The 22,014-nt window shown below is 40.3% G+C and overlaps 1 protein-coding gene across 3 annotated transcripts in view; it reads right to left on the minus strand.

Moving 5' to 3' along the window:
* The window catches only part of dennd2da (DENN/MADD domain containing 2Da), a 35,577-nt gene extending 17,669 nt beyond the window's left edge, over positions 1-17,908 (minus strand). Inside the window, exons 1-3 of one of the 3 annotated variants that reach the window (XM_061687358.1) lie at positions 17,660-17,908; positions 14,562-14,628; positions 14,375-14,461 (exon numbers count right to left, since the gene is read on the minus strand). In XM_061687358.1, the coding sequence (XP_061543342.1) occupies positions 14,375-14,461; positions 14,562-14,628; positions 17,660-17,689 (184 nt within the window). In that variant the 5' untranslated portion in view covers positions 17,690-17,908. Of the gene's footprint in view, positions 1-10,792; positions 11,138-14,374; positions 14,462-14,561; positions 14,629-17,659 lie in introns of those variants that run through there. The other 2 variants (XM_061687378.1, XM_061687369.1) reach the window with 2 other exon arrangements.
* Between the last annotated feature and the right edge of the window lie 4,106 nt (positions 17,909-22,014).

The following is a 22,014-nucleotide window of genomic DNA, read 5'->3' on the forward strand; positions in this document are numbered from 1 at the left end:
ATATTTAATTTGAATACACTACAAAGACAAGAAATGTAATGTTCAAACTGATAAACTTGATTGTTTTTAGCAAATAATCTTTAACTTAGAATTTTAGGTCTGCAACACGTTCCAAAACAGCTGGGACAGGTGGCAAAATAGACAGGTGTTTGATGAGCATTCCTCAACTTTCTCAGTTTGGAACAGCTCACAGGTGAGCAGGCTAATTGGGAACAGGTGAGTGCCATGATTGGGTATAAAAGGAGCTGAATTGGTCAGTCATTCACAAGCAAAGATGGGGTGAGGTTCACCTCTTTGTGAACAGGTGCGTAAGAAAATAGTCGAACAGTTTAAGGACAATGTTCCTCAATGTACAATTGCAAGGTATTTAGGGATTTCATCATCTACGGTCCATATCATCATCAAAAGGTTCAGAGAATCTGGAGAAATCACTGCATGTCAGCGGCAAGGCCGAAAACCAACATTGAATGCCCGTGACCTTCGATCCCTCAGGCGGCACTGCATCAATAACAGAGATCAATGTGTAAAGGATATCACCACATGGGCTCAGGAACACTTCAGAAAACTATTGTCAGTTAATACAATTCAGCGCTACATCTGTAAGTGCAACTTGAAACTCTACTATACAAAGCAAAAGCCATTCTACTGTGCAAAGCAAAAGCCATTTATCAACAACACCCAGAAACGCCGCCGGCTTCTCTGGGCCCGAGCTCATCTAAGATGGACTGATGAAAAGTGGAAATGTGTTCTGTGGTCTGACGAGTCTACATTTCAAATTGTTTTTGGAAATGGTGGACGTCGTGTCCGCCAGGCCAAAAAGGAAAAGAACCATCTGGACTGTTATGGACGCAAAGTTCAAAAGCCAGCATCTGTGATGGTATGGGGCTGTGTTAGTGCCAATGGCAGGGGTAACTTACACATCTGTGAAGGCACCATTAATGCTGAAAGGTACATACTAGTTTTCGGAGAAACATATGCTGCCATCCAAGCAACCTCTTTTTCATGGATGCCCCTGCTTATTTTAGCAAGACAACGCAAAACCACATCCTGCACGTGTTACAACAGCGTGGCTTCGTAGTAAAAGAGTGCGGGTACTAGACTGGCCTGCCTGCAGTTCAGACCTGTCTCCCATTGAAAATGTGTGCCCCATTATGAAGCGTAAAATACAACAACGGAGACCCCGGACTGTTGAACAGCTGAAGCTGTACATCAAGCAAGAATGGGAAGGAATTCCACCTACAAAGCTTCAACAATTAGTGTCCTCAGTTCCCAAACGTTTATTGAATGTTGTTAAATGAAAAGGGGATGTAACACAGTGGTAAACATGACCCTGTCCCAGCTTTTTTGGAACGTGTTGCAGCCATAAAATTCTATGTTAATAGTGATTTGCTAAAAACAATAAAGTTTATCAGTTTGAACATTAATATATTGTCTTTGTAGTGTATTCAATTAAATATAGGTTGAAATTGATATGCAAATCATTGTATTCTGTTTTTATTTATGTTTAACGCAACGTCACAACTTCATTGGAATTGGGGTTGTATATCCTGCAATTGGCTGGTGACATTGTCCGGCCTGTACGAAGCCTCTAGCACAAAGTCAGTCCGTTATACTTTTATGCGCAACCTACTTCCGCATTCGGCAAAACGGGTATAAGCACTTCCTCTTGTTTCAGGTGAATAGTGACCCTTGTGACAAAGCAACCTTTGGGACTCTACAATGTCTATGTTTAACACAAGATGTCACCATAGAGCCACCAAAGATAACAATCGATCCTTATACTTTGTTTGTGTTTACATATATCATATTTGTATAAATAAATTATATACATGCATTTAACTTTTGTACAAAGACACCAGCCATATGAAAACACAATTTTAGCAAGTTTGGCTTAAAAAAAAAGACTGTAGTCATCCTCGTTAGCATAGCATACACAGGAAGTCAGCTTCTCTGTTTTCTGGGTTTGGTCACGTGACGTTCCGCATATAGCAGGTTGAATAGGCTCCGGCTCACCCGTGACCCAAAATGAGGACAAGCGCTATAATAAAATAGATTGAATGTCTATATGTGCCCTTTCCCAAAGTCAATTGGGAGAGGCTACAGTTGACAATAGATTTATCTTTCATACAGCGCATAGGCCGTTCTGTGGTTTTTCAAGCTGCACGGATGGATGACCAATTTCCCAGCAACATCCAAGATCAAGCTACTTTTAGCCTGTTCACCTACAAAACAAAAATTTGGTGTTTATAGATTTTATAATAGTTGTTCTCCCTTAATTATCAGAGTACAACCATGGATCAGATGTAAGTATTAATAAACATTATGAACGGACAACAGAGCAGTAATTTGTTTCCAGAGACCATTCCAAATCTTTCCAGACAAAAAAAAAAATATTGATAATACTGTTGATTGCGTTAGAATCATTTAATTTACATGGCACCAAATTTTATAAAAGGTCCTTGGGTCACAGGACATAACAACATTTAACAGATAAGCACGGCTCAACAGAGGCAAAACTCACTGTAAGGTTGAGTTGGTTTGATTCCAGGTACTTTTAAGGACTGTGGCTCAGCCAACACTGTCAATAATATTGATAATTCTGAGCCAAAAAGTGGTAGAACACATACAAACTGTTGAAGTTTGTTCTGAAAGGTTAATGGGATAAAAGCACAGCAGCCTTCGCCAAGGTCTGTGTGTTTTAAAACACTGTGAAAAGATTTATGCTCGTCAACAGCAGAAGGTGATTCATTTTACCAATGACTATAAAATCCGCAGCAGTAAATTAGCTCATGAAGGCACTACTGAATGAGGTAGTAGCTTTGCAATATGGCAACGTTACTCGAGAGATTTGTAGTGTCTCTATGAAAGAAGTCTATCTTGGCCTGTAGTGGGTCTTTCAATATATTTTCCCTTCTGACTAAAGTCACTTCAAACATATGCAGTAAGTGTGTATGGCCATAAAGAGTAGGAATTTCCAGCATTGCTGATTGTTAAGGTTTACGTCTTTCATTCTAGTCTTTTACATTTGCTTAGCTGATGGGATTTCATTATGTTTTTTTGTGTCCTGGCAACGTAGTACTTCACTAGTCTGTCCTAATAATTCTTAGAGCGTGCTACAGCGCTGGCAGGCTGCTGAAACATTTGTTTACTTCAGACTCCAGGGAAAGAATTTTCATACTTGTGCTGCATTCACATCTCATAGGATTATAAACAACTTCCAAAGAAGAACTTTCTCAAAGTCATACTTTAAATGGCAATGGTCAATGTTATTTTAAAGAGAAGCAAACCAATTAATTTAGCTTAATAGCAAGCAATGACTTAAGAGCCTTCACTTAACTTTTGGGAATTTGGGAGGAAACCAGAGTACCTGGAGAAAAACCCACACATGCACAGGGAGAACAAACTCCACACACCGAGGCTTGAGCCAAGACTCAAATTCCACCTGAATGTATTTTTTTTGTTTTTTGTTAATAAAATGATAATAACAGTGCAGTTATTAAAATGTTATCTTTCTGTAACACTTCACAAATCGAAATGTTTACAACTTTAACCGACACAACTGCCTATGGTGGGTAGCGGTAGTTGTACAAAAAAACAAAACTGTCCACAAGAACAGCATTCAGAGTTGATATATAAGACATATTTTTGCTGTGATTGAACTTAACAGTCAATACCACAAGACTGAAGGAGAACTATTTCAATAAGTGTGTTGAAATTCAATATTACAGTAAAACCAGTTGGGTAATCACATCCCCCCTGAGGGTAATACTTAAAATCCCCCATTAAGTACTGGGAAAGTAAAGGTTGTCACACACAGAAACCTGAACCTGTACTCCACAAGTATGCTGGCGACTACTAGTTATGTACAAATGGTTATTGTTGACAATGTGCTGATTCAGTGCCGGGCTTCCCAATGTATTAAGTGAGCCTGTTCGCATGAAGTGGGTGGTGATGGCAAAAGATGACTCATTTCAAACAAGAGTCATCAAGAGCAAACCAAAATCCGAAACAAATGTTAGCAATTGACATAATTAAACATTTCATATACCATTATTCCTCGTGTATAATGCGCATTTCCACCCACCCCCCAAAAGAATTGTCAAGTCAACAGTGCGCATTATACATAGGTATAGGGAAAATGGCAAAAAAAAACGTTCACATTTTATAAATGTATGCCGCCATCTAGTGGTTATAAAAAGCTGTAGACTTTCATTCCAAAACGGCACCGCCCCCTAGAGGTTATGAGAAAGGTGTACACTTTCATTCTAATATGCAACCGCCACCTAGTGGTTATAAAAAAGGTGTAGCCTACACTTTCATTCCTATATACAGTTGTGCTCATAAGTTTAAATACCCTGGCAGAATTTTTTATTTATTTATTTATTCATTTTTTAAATATGACTGATGACTGAACAACAACCATCATTAATTTCTTTATGGTTATATTTTGTGTAATGATAATGCTTTTCTGAAATGCTTGACCGTTTAATTTGAATCCTATTAAAATAAAATTAAATGTATCTCGCCTGGTCCTTCATGTTTTCTTTTTTTAATTGTACCCATCTTACAAATTCTGCATGGGTAATCAAACATATGAGCACAACTGTGGGTTTTCTAATGTACTAAATAAAAGTAGGGCTGTGAATTTCAAAATAAGAGCAAGTAAATTAAAAAAAGGATTATGTGCTCAAATAAAGTGCTTAACTTCAGAATAATTCCCTTAAAAAACTAACAAAATACAGATAATACTTTGTTTTGGTCATATGGGTAGAAGCAAAATCATGCATTGTAAAAATGCATTATACATGGGTAGAACGATTTTCCAGAATTTTAAGGTCAACTTTGGGGCTGCGTATTATACATGGGTGCGCATTATACAAGAGAAATTCCAGTAGTTGACAAGATTGGGACACAGGAAGCCTACAATGTTGATCTTTGTCATGATATTCAAATTTTGTGAAATACTAGATTTGTTTTTTTTTGTCTTTCTGCTATAATCATCAAAATTGAAACAAAAAAGGGTTTCACTTTGTGTGCGGTGAACTAATATGACAAATGTTTCACTTTTTGAAACAAATTATTGAAATCAATGGACTATCCCTCGATATTAAAATTTTAGAAAGTGCTTAACTTCAGAATAATTCTTTGAAAAAAACTAACAAAATACAGATCATACTTCATGTTTTGATTATATGGGTAGACACAAAATCATGCATTGTAAAAATGCATTACACATAGGTGGAAGGGTTTTCCAGAATTTTGAGGTCAACTTTGAGGGTGCGTATTATACATGGGTGAGCATTATACATGAGAAATTGCGGTAGGTCAAAAGTCACAGTTCCCACAGATAAAACCACAATAATAAATAGTGAGCAATTGAGTTATATTGGCCTACTAGCTTTAAATACAAAATATGACATGATCATCAAATTGGTACAGCACTCACTTCCTTATACAGTATGCAGGCACCTAATTGGACACGTAACCCATGTGACCACGTCTCAAGAAATACAGTGAGGATTGGCTGATTGGTCCACATGACCGAAATCCTGCGTTTGGATTCGGAAGTACTGAAAAAATTAAAATGGAAAATGAAAAAATAAAATACGACCACTCCATACAGTCACCACCACCACGGCCACAACTCCGGCCGGCTGCCTCAACAATGGCGGCATGGAACATGGCCCACTGAGATGTGGTCGAATTACTGTTGGAGGTGGAAGTTGAAGTTCCTTCTGACAGGGGACTCTGCCAGATGTTCTCCGCAAACCCTAACAATACGTTTGGGTCTTCTAAGTCTGACCGGCATCTTACCCCCCACCATCGAGGCCCACACACCAAGAGGTGTGTGCCCCTCTCTTGTTGATAATAGAACTGTGGCCTAGGGTGTGCTGGTGCAAAGTGCACATTATGACACAATTATGTTTGAATATAGTGTTCATTTGTAAAATCAACAACAGCTGTGCTGACGAACGTTGATTGGTTGACAGACCTCTGTAGGAGTTTACATTTTCATTCACGGAACCGCTATGACTGAATGCAGCGTTATGCAAGGCTCGAAATAAGAGGATTAAAATACACTGAAAAGTAAAACTTAGAATCACAGATCGAACGTGTCAGACCCCACCATAGGCTTGCTGCGATGTCTGCCGCTGCCTGACTCGGATCAGCTAAGGGGCGGAAGTCCGAGTCCAAGCGGGCATGTGCGTCTTCCTCGGCCAAGGGGCGTGAGGCTTCTAAACACTGATCTTTATGTATTCCCGCTGTGCTGCACTTGGTGAACAAAGAACAGGCTGGACAAACCCTGTGCTCGCCGAGCTTACATCGCCGGGCCGAAGTCGGGCTCGGCGGCGGTTGACCAGATGGCGAAGTCTGCCGCCGGGAGGGCAGTCCGCTGACGACTTGGCAGCAAGGTCCAGGTCTTATGGAAGCCCAGATTTCCTTGATGCTTGCTGTCAGTTTCTTCTTTGTTTTGGGGTCTGGTGCCCCTCATTTTCCTCTTGATAATACCCCATCAATTCTCAATGGGGTTCCGATCCGGCGAGTTGACTTCCCAGTCAAGCACTGGGATGGCATGGGCATCAAACCAGGTTTTGGTGCTAATGGCGGTGTGGGCCGGGGCCAGGTCCAGCTGGTAAATGAAATTTGCATCTCCATAGAGATCCTCAGCAGAAGGAATCATTAAGTCCTGTAAAACATTCTGGTCGACTGTTGCGGTCACCTTGAATTTAAGAAAGCAGAGTTTACCAACACCTGCACTGAACATTGCACCCCAAATTATGACTGACTGTGAATATTTCACACTGGACCTGAAGCAGCTTGGCTTCTGTTCGTCACCAGTTTTCCTCCAAATCCTTTTATCTTGGTTCCCGAATGAAAAGCACACTTTACTTTCATCGTAAAAGAGGACCTTGGACAACTGTCCAACAGTCCAGTCCTTCTCCTTGGCCCAGTTGAGACGCTTCCTACGTAGGCTCAGGCTAAGAAGTGGCTTGACCCGAGGAACCTGACAGTTGTAGCCCATCTCCCGGATCCGTCTCAATGTGGTGGTTTTTGAAGCTGTGACTCCTGCCTCATTCCACTCTTTCTGGATCTCTGCTAGATTCTTGAATCATCTCTGTTAGATAATCCGCTGAAGCCCACGCTCATCTCTTGCTTGTGCATCTTCTCCCGCCACATTTTGTCCTTCCATTGATATGCTTGGACACAGCAATGTGAACAGCCAGCCTCCTTAGCTCTGAACTTTTGTGGCTTACCCATCCTATGGAGGGTATCAATGATGGTCTTCTGGCCAATTGTCAAGTCTGCAGTCTTCCCCATATTGAACCCAACTGAGACAATTGAACCAAACTGAAGCAATTTAATGACACCTGGGGGAACCCGTGCAGGCGCTTTGAGTTTAGTAGATGATTAGTGTGTGACACTCAGTTTAAAACATTTATGGCCTGCAAGATTTGGGCTGATTTCTTCCTGTATTCACATTTTTTGAATTCCTGATTTTCTGGGCTTTAGGAGCTGGAAGCCCAAATGATGTAAATATAAACAAATAAATACTTGAAATTGTTTAAATTGTGGGCCCTGAATCTATAATCTCTGAAAGTTTTACTTTTTGAATGGAATTATGGAAACAAATAAACTTTTCCATGATATTCTATTTTTTGGAAACGGTCTGCATATGTAAAACTACATTGAAGTAGTATGTAGCATTCTATATCGTTCCTGACACACAGGTCCAAATACATGTAGCATTTCTAAACTGGGTTATTGCTAGTTGTATATCTGGGGGGGGAAGTCCTGTTTAACAGCCCCACGCCCAGAGGCTCTTGAACAAGTCACAACAGCATGCTGTTGATTCAAAAGTCAAGGGAATGGTGCAGTCCAGGGAACATCTGTCAAAAAGGGACCCAAATCCATGGATATGGCATTACCTGTCTTTAATTACAATTGAACTCAAGAAAATAACATCTTTGTAATCAATATAGCAAATAACGAAACTACAATCGGAGCTTTTCATAATTTTGCTTCATCACGTTTCCTTTTCCATGTCAACAACCACATTCCACAGTTTAGATGGAGTCAGTCATGAATAATCTCATCTGGTTTTGCAGAGCAAAAAAAAGCGACATTGAAGGAGGTGAGGAAATGACGACTAACAGAGCTTAACTGCTTTCGGTTTAAGGCAGCAAAATCTAAAAAACTTAGAATGTAGTAGTAAGTGCACTAAAGACCAAAAAGGATTTTGGGTTTTCATATGAAGCTGTGTAATGGCATTAAAATACCTGTCAAACAACACGTGTCAATTGCTTTACGAGTTTAACAATGTCAACTCAAAGACTAAAATCAAGAGTGGTTTATACAGAGACTATGTTCTAAACCCACTCTCTGATTCTGAAATATTTAAATATTAAACATTTTAATAAAGTGAGATTGTAAAGAAAAAAAGCAGTGACACAGCATTGTTTTCTTGAATCACCAAAAGATCTTAGCACTTACTAATTCTCCTATCAAATTGCTCTGTCACATCTTTGCTGCTGATATTTGCGTTTGGGGATGGACAGACTAGTCGGCACTACTGCACAATGACTTTAGCGCTTGACGTCAATTAGTTGCTTCTTACGTGCTTTTGTCCTGCTTGAGGAGGAGGCAGGGGAGCTTTCAGCAATGTTAGTGGGGCTGAGTGAAATGAGTCAGTCACCTTCATTGATTTAAACTCTCTTCTATTTCTGAATGTGCAGCTTTGGCAAAGTGAGGGAGAACCATGGAAGGGGAAAAACACCAGGCTCCAGCAAGATTTTCAACATTTTTTCAACCTGCACTATCAAAATGGAAGGAGAATGGGGAGTTACTTTACTGTACCTGAAGAGGTCCCTGATTATTTGCAAACACCGCAAATTCCCACCATGCAGATGCTGTGGTGGGTCAGACTGAGGACAGGTCGCATCGTTTGGCCCAGTTGGGCAAACGTTACCAAGCTGTCAGTGCGGAAAGCACAGAGCGAGAGGATTTTTTTTCTCTGGCTGGAAATAGTTCTAATGTGTATGTTCTGCATACAGTCAGTATATGAGCTGTCCATTGTTGGTGAATAGATTATTGCGAAGCATTACTCCACCTGTGAATTTTTTAATTATACAGCTGTACTGAAAAACATCAGACGTCATCAGCGACTAGTCGACGGCAACAACTTTCATCACATTCGTGTCAACTTGAAAAAAAAACTGAAGTTGTGCAACAGCTAATTGAATATGATATGCTGCAACGTCTCAACAAGTGATCTTTTTGCACGGCAAAATTTCTTTGCGTTCATATTACAGTATATTGTAGGTATCTTACTAAATTCTGAAATACCGCCACCGCTTTCTTTCCATTTTGCTCTGCCGGATTCAGTGGAGGTCTACCAAAACCACATTTTCTCATTGTTTCGCGCAAGTAATCCTTGTTCTTATCCAATGACGTTATTGGGAAATCCTTTTACTACCTTGTTTTTAAAATTTACAATAGATGAGATTTTCAGTGGTTCTGATGAAGATGAAAATGTTCCTCTATTTCAGCATCCAAAATCGTACGTTCATAGGACTGAAAACTGTATGGTTGAGCTGGACAATTATTTTCGTTTTCTGTTAAGTTTTGAGTTAATATGATGAGTTGCTTGCGCTCGGTTTGGCCCGGAAAATGAGATCACTCGAGCGGACACCGCCGTTGAAAAATCTGAAAATGGCCTGCATTTTTAACGAATAAGACTAACATACGGGCATTTTTCCTCCCAAAGAGTCAAAATGTCGGTCACAAATTTCCTTATGATTTACACTGATTTCTGGACAAGACAATATGGGATGATTTGTGACAGAAAAAGTGGCATAAGATCCTTAATCCTTCCAATACTTACAAAGTAGGCCTCATTTTATTCATGTTTCTATCCTCGATCAAATGAGGTCTATTATGTTGTTTAGGTGGTCTGAATTTTTTTAGTAACATACCTATGTAAAGTATACAAAGAATTCCGTGGCCAGGAGCGCATCCACGTCATTTCCTTTTGCAAAAAAATAAAAAAAATTTAAAAAAAAATAATTAAAAAAAGGAATTGCACAATTCCTGTTACAGGAAACAATTTCGATGTTCTTTTTTTTTTAATTATATTTTATTCACTTCATGGCTTGCTTGCTTTTTTTATTTGGTGTTGTTTCAAACTGGGGACCAAGGGCGTATGTCGTCACGAAACGCAGCAATTAACAGAACACGCTCAGTTACTGCCAGAGAAGTGTGTTTTATTTACCTTAATTATGACTTCACTACTGCCTCGGCGTAGGTTATTGATAAGATTACGGTGGGGTCCGATTTAAGTACAAATTCCAGTTGCATCGCCGCTAGAACAGACCTCCGTCGTAAACCCCCCCCCCCCTCCCCCTCCCCCCTCTCTTCTTGCATTTCGTTGAGTTACAGTTTCAGGCTTCATAATAGCCTATAGTATACTCATCAATAATACACAATGGAGGCCAAAAGACGTAATGCCAGGGCTGTCAACATGATAAGTGTGTGTAAAAACCCCAAAAGTCATTCTAGCTATAGAACACCTGACAGCAAGAGAAACTCAGTTGAACACGGTGAACTCGAAGGCATCGACAGGTACATAAACAGCTTTTTGTCGACGTGCATAATGGCGTTCAGCTACATTATTATTATTTTTTTTGGTGGAGGGGGGGGGGGGGGGGGGGCATAGTATGGCCTGAGTTTCTAGCAATGATTCTGTGAAACAAAAGAAGGGAAACATCGATAGAATCAATTGGCAACAACTTACTCAATCTGCTTGTCAAGTCCATCCGGCGGCGTTCCGCATGTCTTCTCTTTACCGTCTCACTCATCGCTTCCTTAGTCCTTAAAATCCAAATTTGAGCTGTATTTCCGCGGAGAAGAGACTAAACCACAAGAGATACCGCATGATTTTCATTCCGGCCCACGACAAAGTCCACCATCATCGTGTATGCGCATGTGTGTGTTTCGCCGCCCGAGCCTCGTGTTGTACTCCGGACTCGAAAAGTGCTGCGCTGCCTTCACTTCACTTCACCGCTGTGCGATTTCTCAATGACAGCCACCGACTGCATTCACTCCTCCATTCGTACAGTTTGAAAACGACACTGCGGCTGAAGTTGCTTCCGTTGACTTCGCACAGCTAAAGCACTGAAGTGAAATATCAAGCACCTGCATTGCAGTGGTGGGAAGTTCAACTCATGAAGTAAAAATACAAAAATACTTTGTACTTTTGCATGTACAAGTAGATTTCCAGATATCTGTACTATACTTGACTTTCTACTTAAACTCCTTACATTTGAAAACTGATATCTACTTTGTATTCCTTACTTTGTCAAAATAGCCATGTTTCTTTTTTGTAAACTAGCAATTGCAGATGACGACTCCACACACAAAAAAGAGGTAACTAGAGACAGGTAAAGGCAACAGCAGTTTGCATAATGATTCATTGAGATCTTGGGGTCTTATAAGATGGAAAGAATAGGCATGTAAGTGACTTGGAGGAACGTGAACAAAGGAGAATTAATGATCACGGCAACAGATTCTGAGAAGCAAGATATTCCCCATTCATGGCCTTGTTTAAGAGAGCTATTGGACGTTGACTACAAGAGGGATTCGTGGAGAACCCGTTGTGCCTTGTGCCGGTCTAAAAAAAACAAAAAAAAAAACATGCAAGTAAGGTATATTTTTTTCATTTGTTATCATTACCCATTTTAGCATTTTTGTTAGTCACTTTGCAATGTTAGCAAAGCTATGGGAACACATTGTATAGCATAAAAGTCAAGCCAAAGGTAGCTAACTTAACAAAATATGACATGTTACATGATTATTATTATTTGTCTTCTTCTCAGTACGAGCAATATGCAGCACAGGAAACTATTTTGTGTGCAGATATTAGTTGTTGACTTGCCTTTATCAAAATTGTATATAATTATTGTATATAATTGACAGTAAAAAAAATCTTTACTTTTTACTTTTGTACTTAAGTACAGTTCAGGCTGTATTTTTATTTATTTTTTTACTTTTACCTAAGCACAGGAGTTGGATGAGTACTTCTCCTTACACCGGTCTTTTTAAAAAATAAACGTTTACCGAGTCTTTGAAGTATCAGTACGTGTACGTGCAAAGTGGAGTATTTTTGCCCTCTGCTGCATTGTACAAAGTGCACTGCAGGTTGAAGTAGAGAAATTATTGTGTAGTCTTTTCAAAGTGAGTTTAAATGTTGTAGTGTTCCTTCACAGTGGTTTCAGTTGAACCCAGATTCTGGGTTCAAATATTATCTGAGGCCATTCTGTATGGCGTTTGCATGTTTTCCATGTGCTTGTGATGGTTCTGTCCAGGTACTCTGGCTTATTCCCTATCCATACACCGAAGACTAAATCACAGGTGTCAAACTCAAGGCCCTCAGGCCAGATCTGCCCATCCACATCATTTTATGTGACCTACAAAACCTTGCCACAATTTATTTCAAAACAGGCTATAAAAATGACAATAACCAAAGCAGGGGTAAGTACAGTATGTAATATGATGGGCCGATTATTAGGGTATCAATATGCTTTTGGCAGAATGTCAATCTCATTTGACATGGCATCACTTGAACGTGGTCATCAGTGCAGCACGAGGAAAAAGTAGCGCGGTACAAAAGCAACTTCTACGTTGCATTTAACTGACCTCTCGTGGGCTAGTCAATAAAGCAAAGACAATAATAAATGCCATTATTTTTGTTTTTTTAATAACATAATTCAAAATGGTGAAACTGATACTGTTGCACTTGCTTGAATCCTTCATTACCTTAAAAAGAAGACAAACTATTGATGTTGCACTTTCTCTCAAAGAAAATATTTAAGCTGTTGATGTTTCATTTTCAATGTTAATAAATGTGTTTCACACGTGGTTTGTTTTGCCTTTTGTTCCCTTTGCAGTGATTTCCAACAAGTGTGCCACCGCAGATTAGTGTGCCATGCAACGCTATCCAATTCCACTTATTTGGTCCAAAAACTCTTATTTAAATAAAGCGTCTATGTTCATCTATCAATGCCAACATCGTATAGTGACAGACAGGACAATTAAATGCTCTTCCGCTATTCAGAAGGTAGATAATTAAGTTAACCTGTGTATCGCTGTTTTTTTGACAGTTTTGTTTGGTGCTGTGGCATGTGATTTGTTCGAGTGTAAAAGATGTGCCTTGGCTCAATAAGGGTTGGGAAACACTACGATACCCAATGTGAACAGAACTGAGACCTTAAACCCAAAGTACGTACCAAACAGCGAGTACCGTTGCACCCCTAGCGATTACACATTCATGTGGTTTTACCATTATAACATTATGACCGGCACCCTGAGGGCAACTATAACTATGTGGCCCACAATGAAAACAGGTTTGACACGCTTGCAGTCTAAATTGTCCGTAGGTGTGATTGTGTGTGTGAATGGTTTCCTGAGTATCATTTCTGGGATCAACTAGTGATCAGTCCAGGGTGTGCCCCACCTCTCACCCTAAATCAGGAATGATAGGATCCACCTCCCAATAACAGTGAACAGGATTAGTGGTATATGAAATGGATGGATATGGAATTTTCCATTGCGGGGACAATTGAAAAGAACCCTGTTTGTTCAAATTTTTTATTATTTTTTTGACTGCAAAATTATTTTTAACAGTAGAGTACCTGTTTGAACTGTTCAATTAGTATATTTAACGTTCATAGTATGTGATGTGACTATTGATTGAAGGCTACTCTTACTATTCATTGAGAAGAATTTAATTTTGAAAAGTGACTATGTAATGTGTACGTACTGTAGATTAATTTGTGAATTGCAATGTACTGTATGCTCCACAAAGTAGCCACACTGCAGCTTCCAGGAAAACTGGCGCAAAGAGCCATAACAGCCCAGCTGGCATTTGTTTGCCTTAAGGAAAGAACTCGCCAAAGTGCGACTGTGCGCGATCACAACGCCGCTGTGGCCTCAAGCATTTACATAATTAAATGCGTGTCAACAACAGCGACAATTGTTTTCCACACAAATGGTGATGGGCAGTGAGTCTCAGGTGTTTCCACACCTGCAGCGTTACGACCCTTTTATGCGTCTGATCCTACCGCCGATAATACCTTGAAGGCAGTAAATTGGCAGGTTGACATCAACTCACCTTTGTGCATCAAGACATCACACAGAACACATATGTGATTAGGGGCTGAGCACCTCTAAAGTTCAGAGTCTACGTTCGCCCCTGTTGTCAGCTATCCATCCATCCATATATTGTATCCTGTTCATTGTTATGGGTGAGCTGGAGCCTATCCCAGCTTTCAGGTCTTATTATTTGGTGTTGTAGAATGCAGATAATAATAACATTTACCCCGTCTTGAAAGCTCTCTAGCTGATGAAAAGGACCATGCGCTTCTGTGCCGAGTAAATCCATCCTCTTCAATATTGGTGTTGCTTTCTGCAAGAAGAGTTACCATCAGATGAAAGTGGATTTCGTAGATGTGTGTCTACATTGAGTTCAGTGGCTTGTATAGTCAGTGGTTCCCTCACAAACTCACTTTTAATGCGTAAAGATGAAAAGCTGAGGCTCCTTCTCCAGTTTCGGGATGGCGGCTGCCCTGTGAGCTATGAGAACAAGGGGCAATGAAAATAATATATACATATATATATACCCGTTCATAAAGGCGAGCGATACGACCGTATCGGTAGCAGACTCCATAATCGGCATAAAATACGGCAGAAATCCTTAGATACATCGGTTTTAGGGCTGTGGACCGGATATCGTGAGGCTCGGAATCGGTTCTCTGGGGCTTGACAGTTTTCATCTCTTCAAAAAAATTGCGAGAGCTCTCGCGCTGTGCGCCACGGCCTATATCGACACCAAATAGCCTTTCAGTGGTTAAGCTATTTTCGTGTTCACAGCGATAGCAAAGTAGCATTCATAGATGCTACACTTCCCCCAGCAGTTGTAAACACTGAATGCAACATCACGTTGCATACCTTGTCTCAAATCCCCCATCGACACCTGGGCCGGCGAAATGTGTGCCGCAGAGTGTAACCAAGCATACAATGTGGCAAAGGTGGGTACATCTCGACAATTCCCACGGGCTACATACAGTGGGTACAGAAAATATTCAGACCGCCTTACATATTTCTCTCTTTTTATATTGCAGCCATTTACTAAAATCATTTAAGTTCATTTTCCCCCACATTAATGGACACACAGCACCCCATATTGACAGAAAAAAAGATTTATGAAAAAAGAAAAACTGAACTATCACACAGCCATAAGTATTCAGACCCTCAGTATTTAGTAGAAGCACCCTTTTAAGCTAATACAGCCATGACTCTTTTTGGGAATAATGCGATTGGGGATCCTCTGCCATTCCTCCTTGTAGATCCTCTCCACTTCTGTCAGGTTGGATGGTGAACGTTGGTGGGCAGCCATTTTCAGGTCTTTCCAGAGATGCTCAATTGGGTTGAAGTCAGGGCTCTGGCTGGGCCATTCAAAAACAGTCACGGAGTTGTTCTGAAGCCCCTCCTGCGGTATTTTAGCTGTTTGCTTAGGGTCATTGGCTTTTTTTTAAGGCGAACCTTCGGCCCGGTCTGAGGTCCCGTAGCACTCTGGAAAAGGTTTTCGTCCAGGCTATCCCTGTACTTGGCCGCATTCATCTTTCCTTCGATTCCAACCAGTCGTCCCGTCCCTGCAGCGGAAAAACACCCCCACAGCATGATGCTGCCACCACCATGCTTCACTGTTGGGACTGTATTGGACAGGTGATGAGCAGTGCCTGGTTTTCTCTACACACACCGCTTAGAATTAAGGCCAACAATTTCTATCTTGGTCTCATCAGACCAGAGAATCAAGTCCAATCAGTATAATCAAACACAGCTGGACTCCAATGAAGGTGTAAAACCATCTCAAGGATGATCAGAAGAAATGGACAGCACCGGAGTTAAAAATATATGAGTGTCACAGCAAAGGGTCTGAATACTTATGGCTGTGTGATATTTCAGTTTTCTTTTTTAATAAATCAGCAACAATTTAAACAATTACGTTGTTTTTCTGTCAATATGGGGTGCGGTGTGTTCATTAATGAGGAAAAAAAATTAATGAAATGATTTTAACAAATGGCGGCACGGTGGACGACTGGTTAGAGCGTCAGCCTCACAGTTCTGAGGATCCGGGTTCAATCCCCGGCCCCGCCTGTGTGGAGTTTGCATGTTCTCCCCGTGCCTGCATGGGTTTTTCGGGGCACTCGGGTTTCCTCCCACATCCCAAAAACATGCATTAATTGGAGACTCTAAATTGCCCGTAGGCACGACCGTGAGTGCAAATGGTTGTTTGTTTCGATGTGCCCTGCGATTGGCTGGCAACCAGTCCAGGGTGTACCCCGCCTCCTGCCCGATGACAGCTGGGATAGGTACACCCTGGACTGGTCACTGGCCAATCATAGGGCAACACACAGGTATATGCAAACAACCATTCACATTCACTTTCACGCCTATGGACAATTAATTGTTATCGTCTAAAATGCACGGTTGTTGTTTTTTTTAAGGGGAAGAACATGTAAACTCCACGCAGGTAGGAAGGAGGTGAAATTTTATTCCCTACCCGTCAGAACTGAGAAAGCAGATGTGCTGTACACTTTCGCAATGTGCTGCCCTAATTTAATTTAAATTTTATTTGATTCAATTTAATTGAATTTAACTATCCCCCAGTGTCCCCACTGAAAAAAAACTACCAGGGTACGGAAGGAACCCCCTGGATTATTTCTTTCCTCCTGGTGGGCAGGGTCTTTCTAGAGCTACCAGGAACTCTTCGAGGGCTGTGCTGATGAACGCTGATTGGTTGACAGACCTCTTTAGGGCGTTTACTTTTTCATTCACAGAGCTGTCATTATACGGCATCGCCTGAATGCCAAGACATTACAAAAAGTTGTCATTTTGAATCAATAAATAAATATATAAATAAATGTAGAAACCTGCAGATGTCTAGAGATGTAATTTATTGTTCTCAAATTTGTAGTGGAATTGCGTCATGTCCCTATTGCATTTTCCATCTGAGAAATCACATCTATAGTCATCTGCAAGCTTCTGTTGCACAATCTATTTGGGTATGTCATCTCAATAAAATAGAATAAATATATTCTAATTTATTCAAATGTACCTGTATAAAAGAAAACTCCCTACTTCAAAGACTGTCTGCAGCCAGATCGGCATTGCAAATGAGAATCAGTTCTGAATTGCGTCACTTGGATAAAGAGGTTAGGTTTTAAAGGTATGAAAAATATTTAAAATTTAGATTAGGATATAAAATAAGACATTGAAAGCTTGAAATACCAGCATTTTTTAGTAGGTGTCAGTAACGTACAACATCAGCCTCATGTGCGACCCTAGTGAGGATAAGCGGTACAGAAAATGGATGGCTGTATAATTTGTGTGGGTTTTTTCTTTCAGAATGTTGGATTTCATTGGCACAGACAGTTTGACGTTCCTCCCAGTTGCAACACACAGGAAATTTCACGGTTTCAAATGTTAATACCAATACACTGCAATGGTAATGTTCAGTCCTATAATCTCATAAATTTAGAAGAGATGAGACAAAACTAAACTACAATCTAAAGAGGAAAATTTGTAAAGGACCAACACTTACCTCCTGTGTGTACTGTGATGTTGTTTCCATGTCTGAGCCACTTAAACAAAGTATTGATCACGTGGATCCAATGTAACGTAATGTCATACGCTTGAGTTTATTCTTCGCTAAAGAAACGGATTACATTCTTCTTTCCAACAGCATGCAGGCATTGGTGTGACCGCTATAAAGCACTTATATGAGGAAGTGCACTTTTTGAAGTGTTGTCAGACTTCAGTGTCGAGCTGGAATTTCCTCTTTCACTGTGAAGTCAAAGTACAGTGATATCATGATGTAGCTGTTTTCTGAAATGGGCCTGTAGTAGAGGCAGAGCCAGTCAGGGGAGGTGTGGCAAGAAGAAAGACAAGAATCAGATAAATATTGCTGTCCAACTGGTTTAACTGACTGAGGTGGCATAATGAACTGGCCGCATGGAACTACAGTATATGAAAACTCTTGGGTACAGTTGGTGTTTCCTCTCTGCCTTGGTCACACCTGCGGAAGTGCATCGAAAGAGAAAAAGGCAGCTCTAATACAGCACAAGTATGGCAGGGAGGTGGTGAAGCACAAATGGAAGGCCAGGAGTTGTGGTCCTGGGGGCCACAAACCCAACAAGGGCTACTTTGGTTTCACATAACTCTTGTAAACAATGACCAATAACAAAGAGGACTATCAAGTGTGCCAGAGGAGACAAATCCTGATATTGAGTCTGACTCGTTTTGTGAGGCAACTGTTGTAAGCGAAAAAAGGCAGAACTTTTTGTTTTTGGGATGAGTGACTGCGCAAGTTCATCGAACTGAAGTATTTCAAGGAGACGAATTCAATGAACTGCAAATTCTACTGTTGAGACATCCAACAAGCGGGCAACGCGAAATTTGCTGATGACACTGGCACTACATTAACTTTAGATTTTGTTTGTATTTAAGCTGTATACTGACTTATTATGTTTATGTTGTGTCAGAACGTGCACAGTAATACATGAATTTAAAAGTTTCTACATTTGTTGCCAAAGTATTGTGAATACAATATTTAGTGCAAGTCAATGTGGACCCTAAAATTTCTGCTTGCCCTCTTATAAATGTAGGTTAGGGGCTCTATGACCATCTGGTTAGCACTTTTGCTTCACAGTTCTGAGGGCGCAGGTTCAAATCCGGCCTTGTCTGTGTGGAGTTCGCATGTTCTCCCGTTGCCTCCCACATTCCCAAAACATGCATGGTAGGTTAATCGAAAACTCTAAATTGCCCGTAGGTGTGAATGTGAGTGCGAATAGTTTTTTGTTTATATGTGCCCTGCGATTGATTGGCTGGCGACCAGTTCAGGGTGTACCCCGCCTCTCGCCCAGAGTCAGCTGGCATGGGCTCCAGCTCGCCCGCAACCCTTGTGAAGATAAGCGATACGGAAAATAGATATATGGGCTATATGCTCTTAGTAAAAAAATAAAATAAAATAAATAAAAGTTAGTCTGGAGCCCTGTACAGCATCAGTGATATAAGTAGATTGATACAATCGATTAAGCACATTTTCCATTGACAATTTAATATAAATGAATAAAATGAAATATCTATTAAAAGTAAATAAAGTGGAGAAGTGCCACATTTCAGTTTTGTCCAGCACAGGGCAGCATAGAGCTACTTTTTAAAAAGCAATAGACCGCCATAAGTTTTCATGACATCAACTTGAAGTAATTAGCATTGGCTGCCATCCATCCATCCATCCATCCATCCATCCATCCATCCATCTATCCATTTTCTATAGCGCTTATCCTGAGCTGGAGTCTGTCCCAGCTGACTTGAGGCGAGAGGAAGGGTACACCCTGGACTGTAATATTAATTTCTGGCACCTGCAAATGATATGGTTTGTTTACAAAGTTTTGCAATGACAACTGATGGTGTAGTGGTACATTTGCCTGATTTGGGTGCAGGCAGCGTGGGTTCAGTTCCTACTCAGTGACAGTATGAATGTGAATGTTAGTGCGAATGGTTGTCTGTGTCTACAGTGTATGTGCCCTGTGACTGACTGGCCAACCAGTTCAGGGTGTAGTCCGCCTTTTGCCCGAAGTCAGCTGGGATAGGCTCCAGGATCCCTGAACAGGATGAGTGGTATTGACAATGGATGGACTATACTGTACAAGTCTTACACAAACAAGTTATTTATCTAACTTGAATTATTTATCTAATTATTCATTTTAAACTTTCATTTAAGTGACTTGATTTGTAGCTGTGTTATTGGCTGGGTCTTGGCATGCATGCCTATAGGGTTGCTGAACCATTTCTATAAATGATCTGACAAAGATAATAAGGATCACTTATGACTGACACTGGCAGAGAGAGCTGGATGCTACACATATTGTACTTTTTCATAGTGTTCCCATACTTTGTATAATACACCTTAGACAACCACTTATGTTTGGACAATTCAATGCCTGTGAAACCAGTTTGGGGAAGGCCTTTTTCTGTCTTTCCCTGTACACAAAGCATGGTCCATAAAGGCATCCTCAGGTGAAAGAACTTGACTGGCTCTGACCATCAAACACAGATGCAATAAACGCTCTGTTGTCTGTTGCTCAGTCTTTTCTATCATACAGCAACAATGGATGGGCCTATTGGGTACAGTAGTCTGGGAGGGAGCCACACAATCTGGACCTCCGAGAAACAGGTCACAAACATCACGCAGCCGTGGCTGGCATCTAATCACAAAGTCCTTGTGCCACATGTTCAATTTATCTGTGATGTGCACATTCTTGTTGTGATTATAGACAAGTGATGAAACACTGCTTGTCACATCATGTTTACATTCAAACATGACATTGCAGAGAGCTCATTAACACTCAAATTCAGCTGTTAACTCAATATGGGAAATTATCAACAAGACATCGTTTTTGGGTAACTCCGATGCAAACATTTTAAACTGGTAGAATGTTGTTTGCTCTTTTGCCTTAAGTCAGCGGGTTTACTGGGCCTCAGCTATACAAGATGGTTCATATGAACTTGTTTGAAGTCAGTCACGGTCCAATCATGCCAAAATTCAAGTGACCAAGTGTGACATGTTGGAGGTGGATCCTGAAGAGATGCAGTTTGCTTCTTGAGCAAGGCAAGATGGCCTCAATTGCTGGCATGGCGCTCCGAACATACTCACCATTTTAATTTCCCACATGAGTTATTGTTAAGCGTACTTGGGTCCCTTGAAAGGCACGATATTAATGCAAACTATTATTCTTATTATTAGGGTGCAACGTTGTGCCTTACAGTCTCATGCTCCCTTACTGCATATATTGTAGGAACCTGATTGAGCATGGCTGTGTGTGTGTGTAGCATGTGAAATAGAATCAGACTTTCAGGTTGACATGGGTTAACGTGCAAACTTCATACAGAAATGACCGGGTTGAGATTCAAACCTGGATCCTTTTTGTTGACATGCTAACCAAATGCGCCACTGTGTTTTAATTATGAAAAGTGTGTTTCATTGAAACTATACACTCAGTGAAATAAAATGAACTATCCACAGTGCTATTAACAATTGGTTTGAATACACAAGTCATGGAGAGATGTCTTTTCTTTTGGGTGCCATTTCAACAACAGGATTACTTAACATTCACACAAATGACGTCACACTCGATTTCGAAGCAAACTGTAATTTCCAGTTCTGTAAGGGATTGCTACATGCAACTAACAACACATTGCTATGAGATGCATGATGTAGTAACCATTGTTATAGTCTGCAAATGAATTTTCGAACAGAAAAATATATACCACTACAATAAATACTGATAATCACCTTTGCATCTTTTACTGTCATTATACTCTTTCATGACAGTGTGCAAATGGAAATAAAGAATGACCAGTGTTGGGGAGTAACTAATTACATATAACTGGATGGAAAAAAAAAGGGATTGAAAAATGCATGCACTTGGAATCCATTACATTACCGGGTGAAAATGTGTAAATAAATTACAGTTGCTTTTGGAAATATCCATGATTACAATTTTAGTTACATTTGAAAAATTGTCATAAAAGCGCAGATGTTTATTTATTAATTTATTTATTTTGCATCACTTCCTCCTTCTACTGTGACGTATTTTTCCAAATATGACCTTGAAGCGCCACCTTGAGGTGAAATCTATTATTTTTTCTGAGATTTTGAAAAGGTTAGACTCATAGTTGGACTTTTGAACAGTTTCATCTTTATAATTTTGGACTTTTTCTCGGGAATAGTCACTTATCTGGGTTGTCATATCAAATAATGTCTCAATTGTGTACATTGTTCATTAGGTCAACATGATATGATGGTTTTCCAGATACTGTACACATGTACTGCAACACACATTTTTTAAATTATGTATTTTTATTTAATCATGCTTGTTATCAGTTTGTTATTGG

This window comes from Phycodurus eques, chromosome 1 (genome assembly GCF_024500275.1).
Source record: "Phycodurus eques isolate BA_2022a chromosome 1, UOR_Pequ_1.1, whole genome shotgun sequence".
In the NCBI taxonomy this organism is placed as follows: domain Eukaryota; kingdom Metazoa; phylum Chordata; class Actinopteri; order Syngnathiformes; family Syngnathidae; genus Phycodurus; species Phycodurus eques.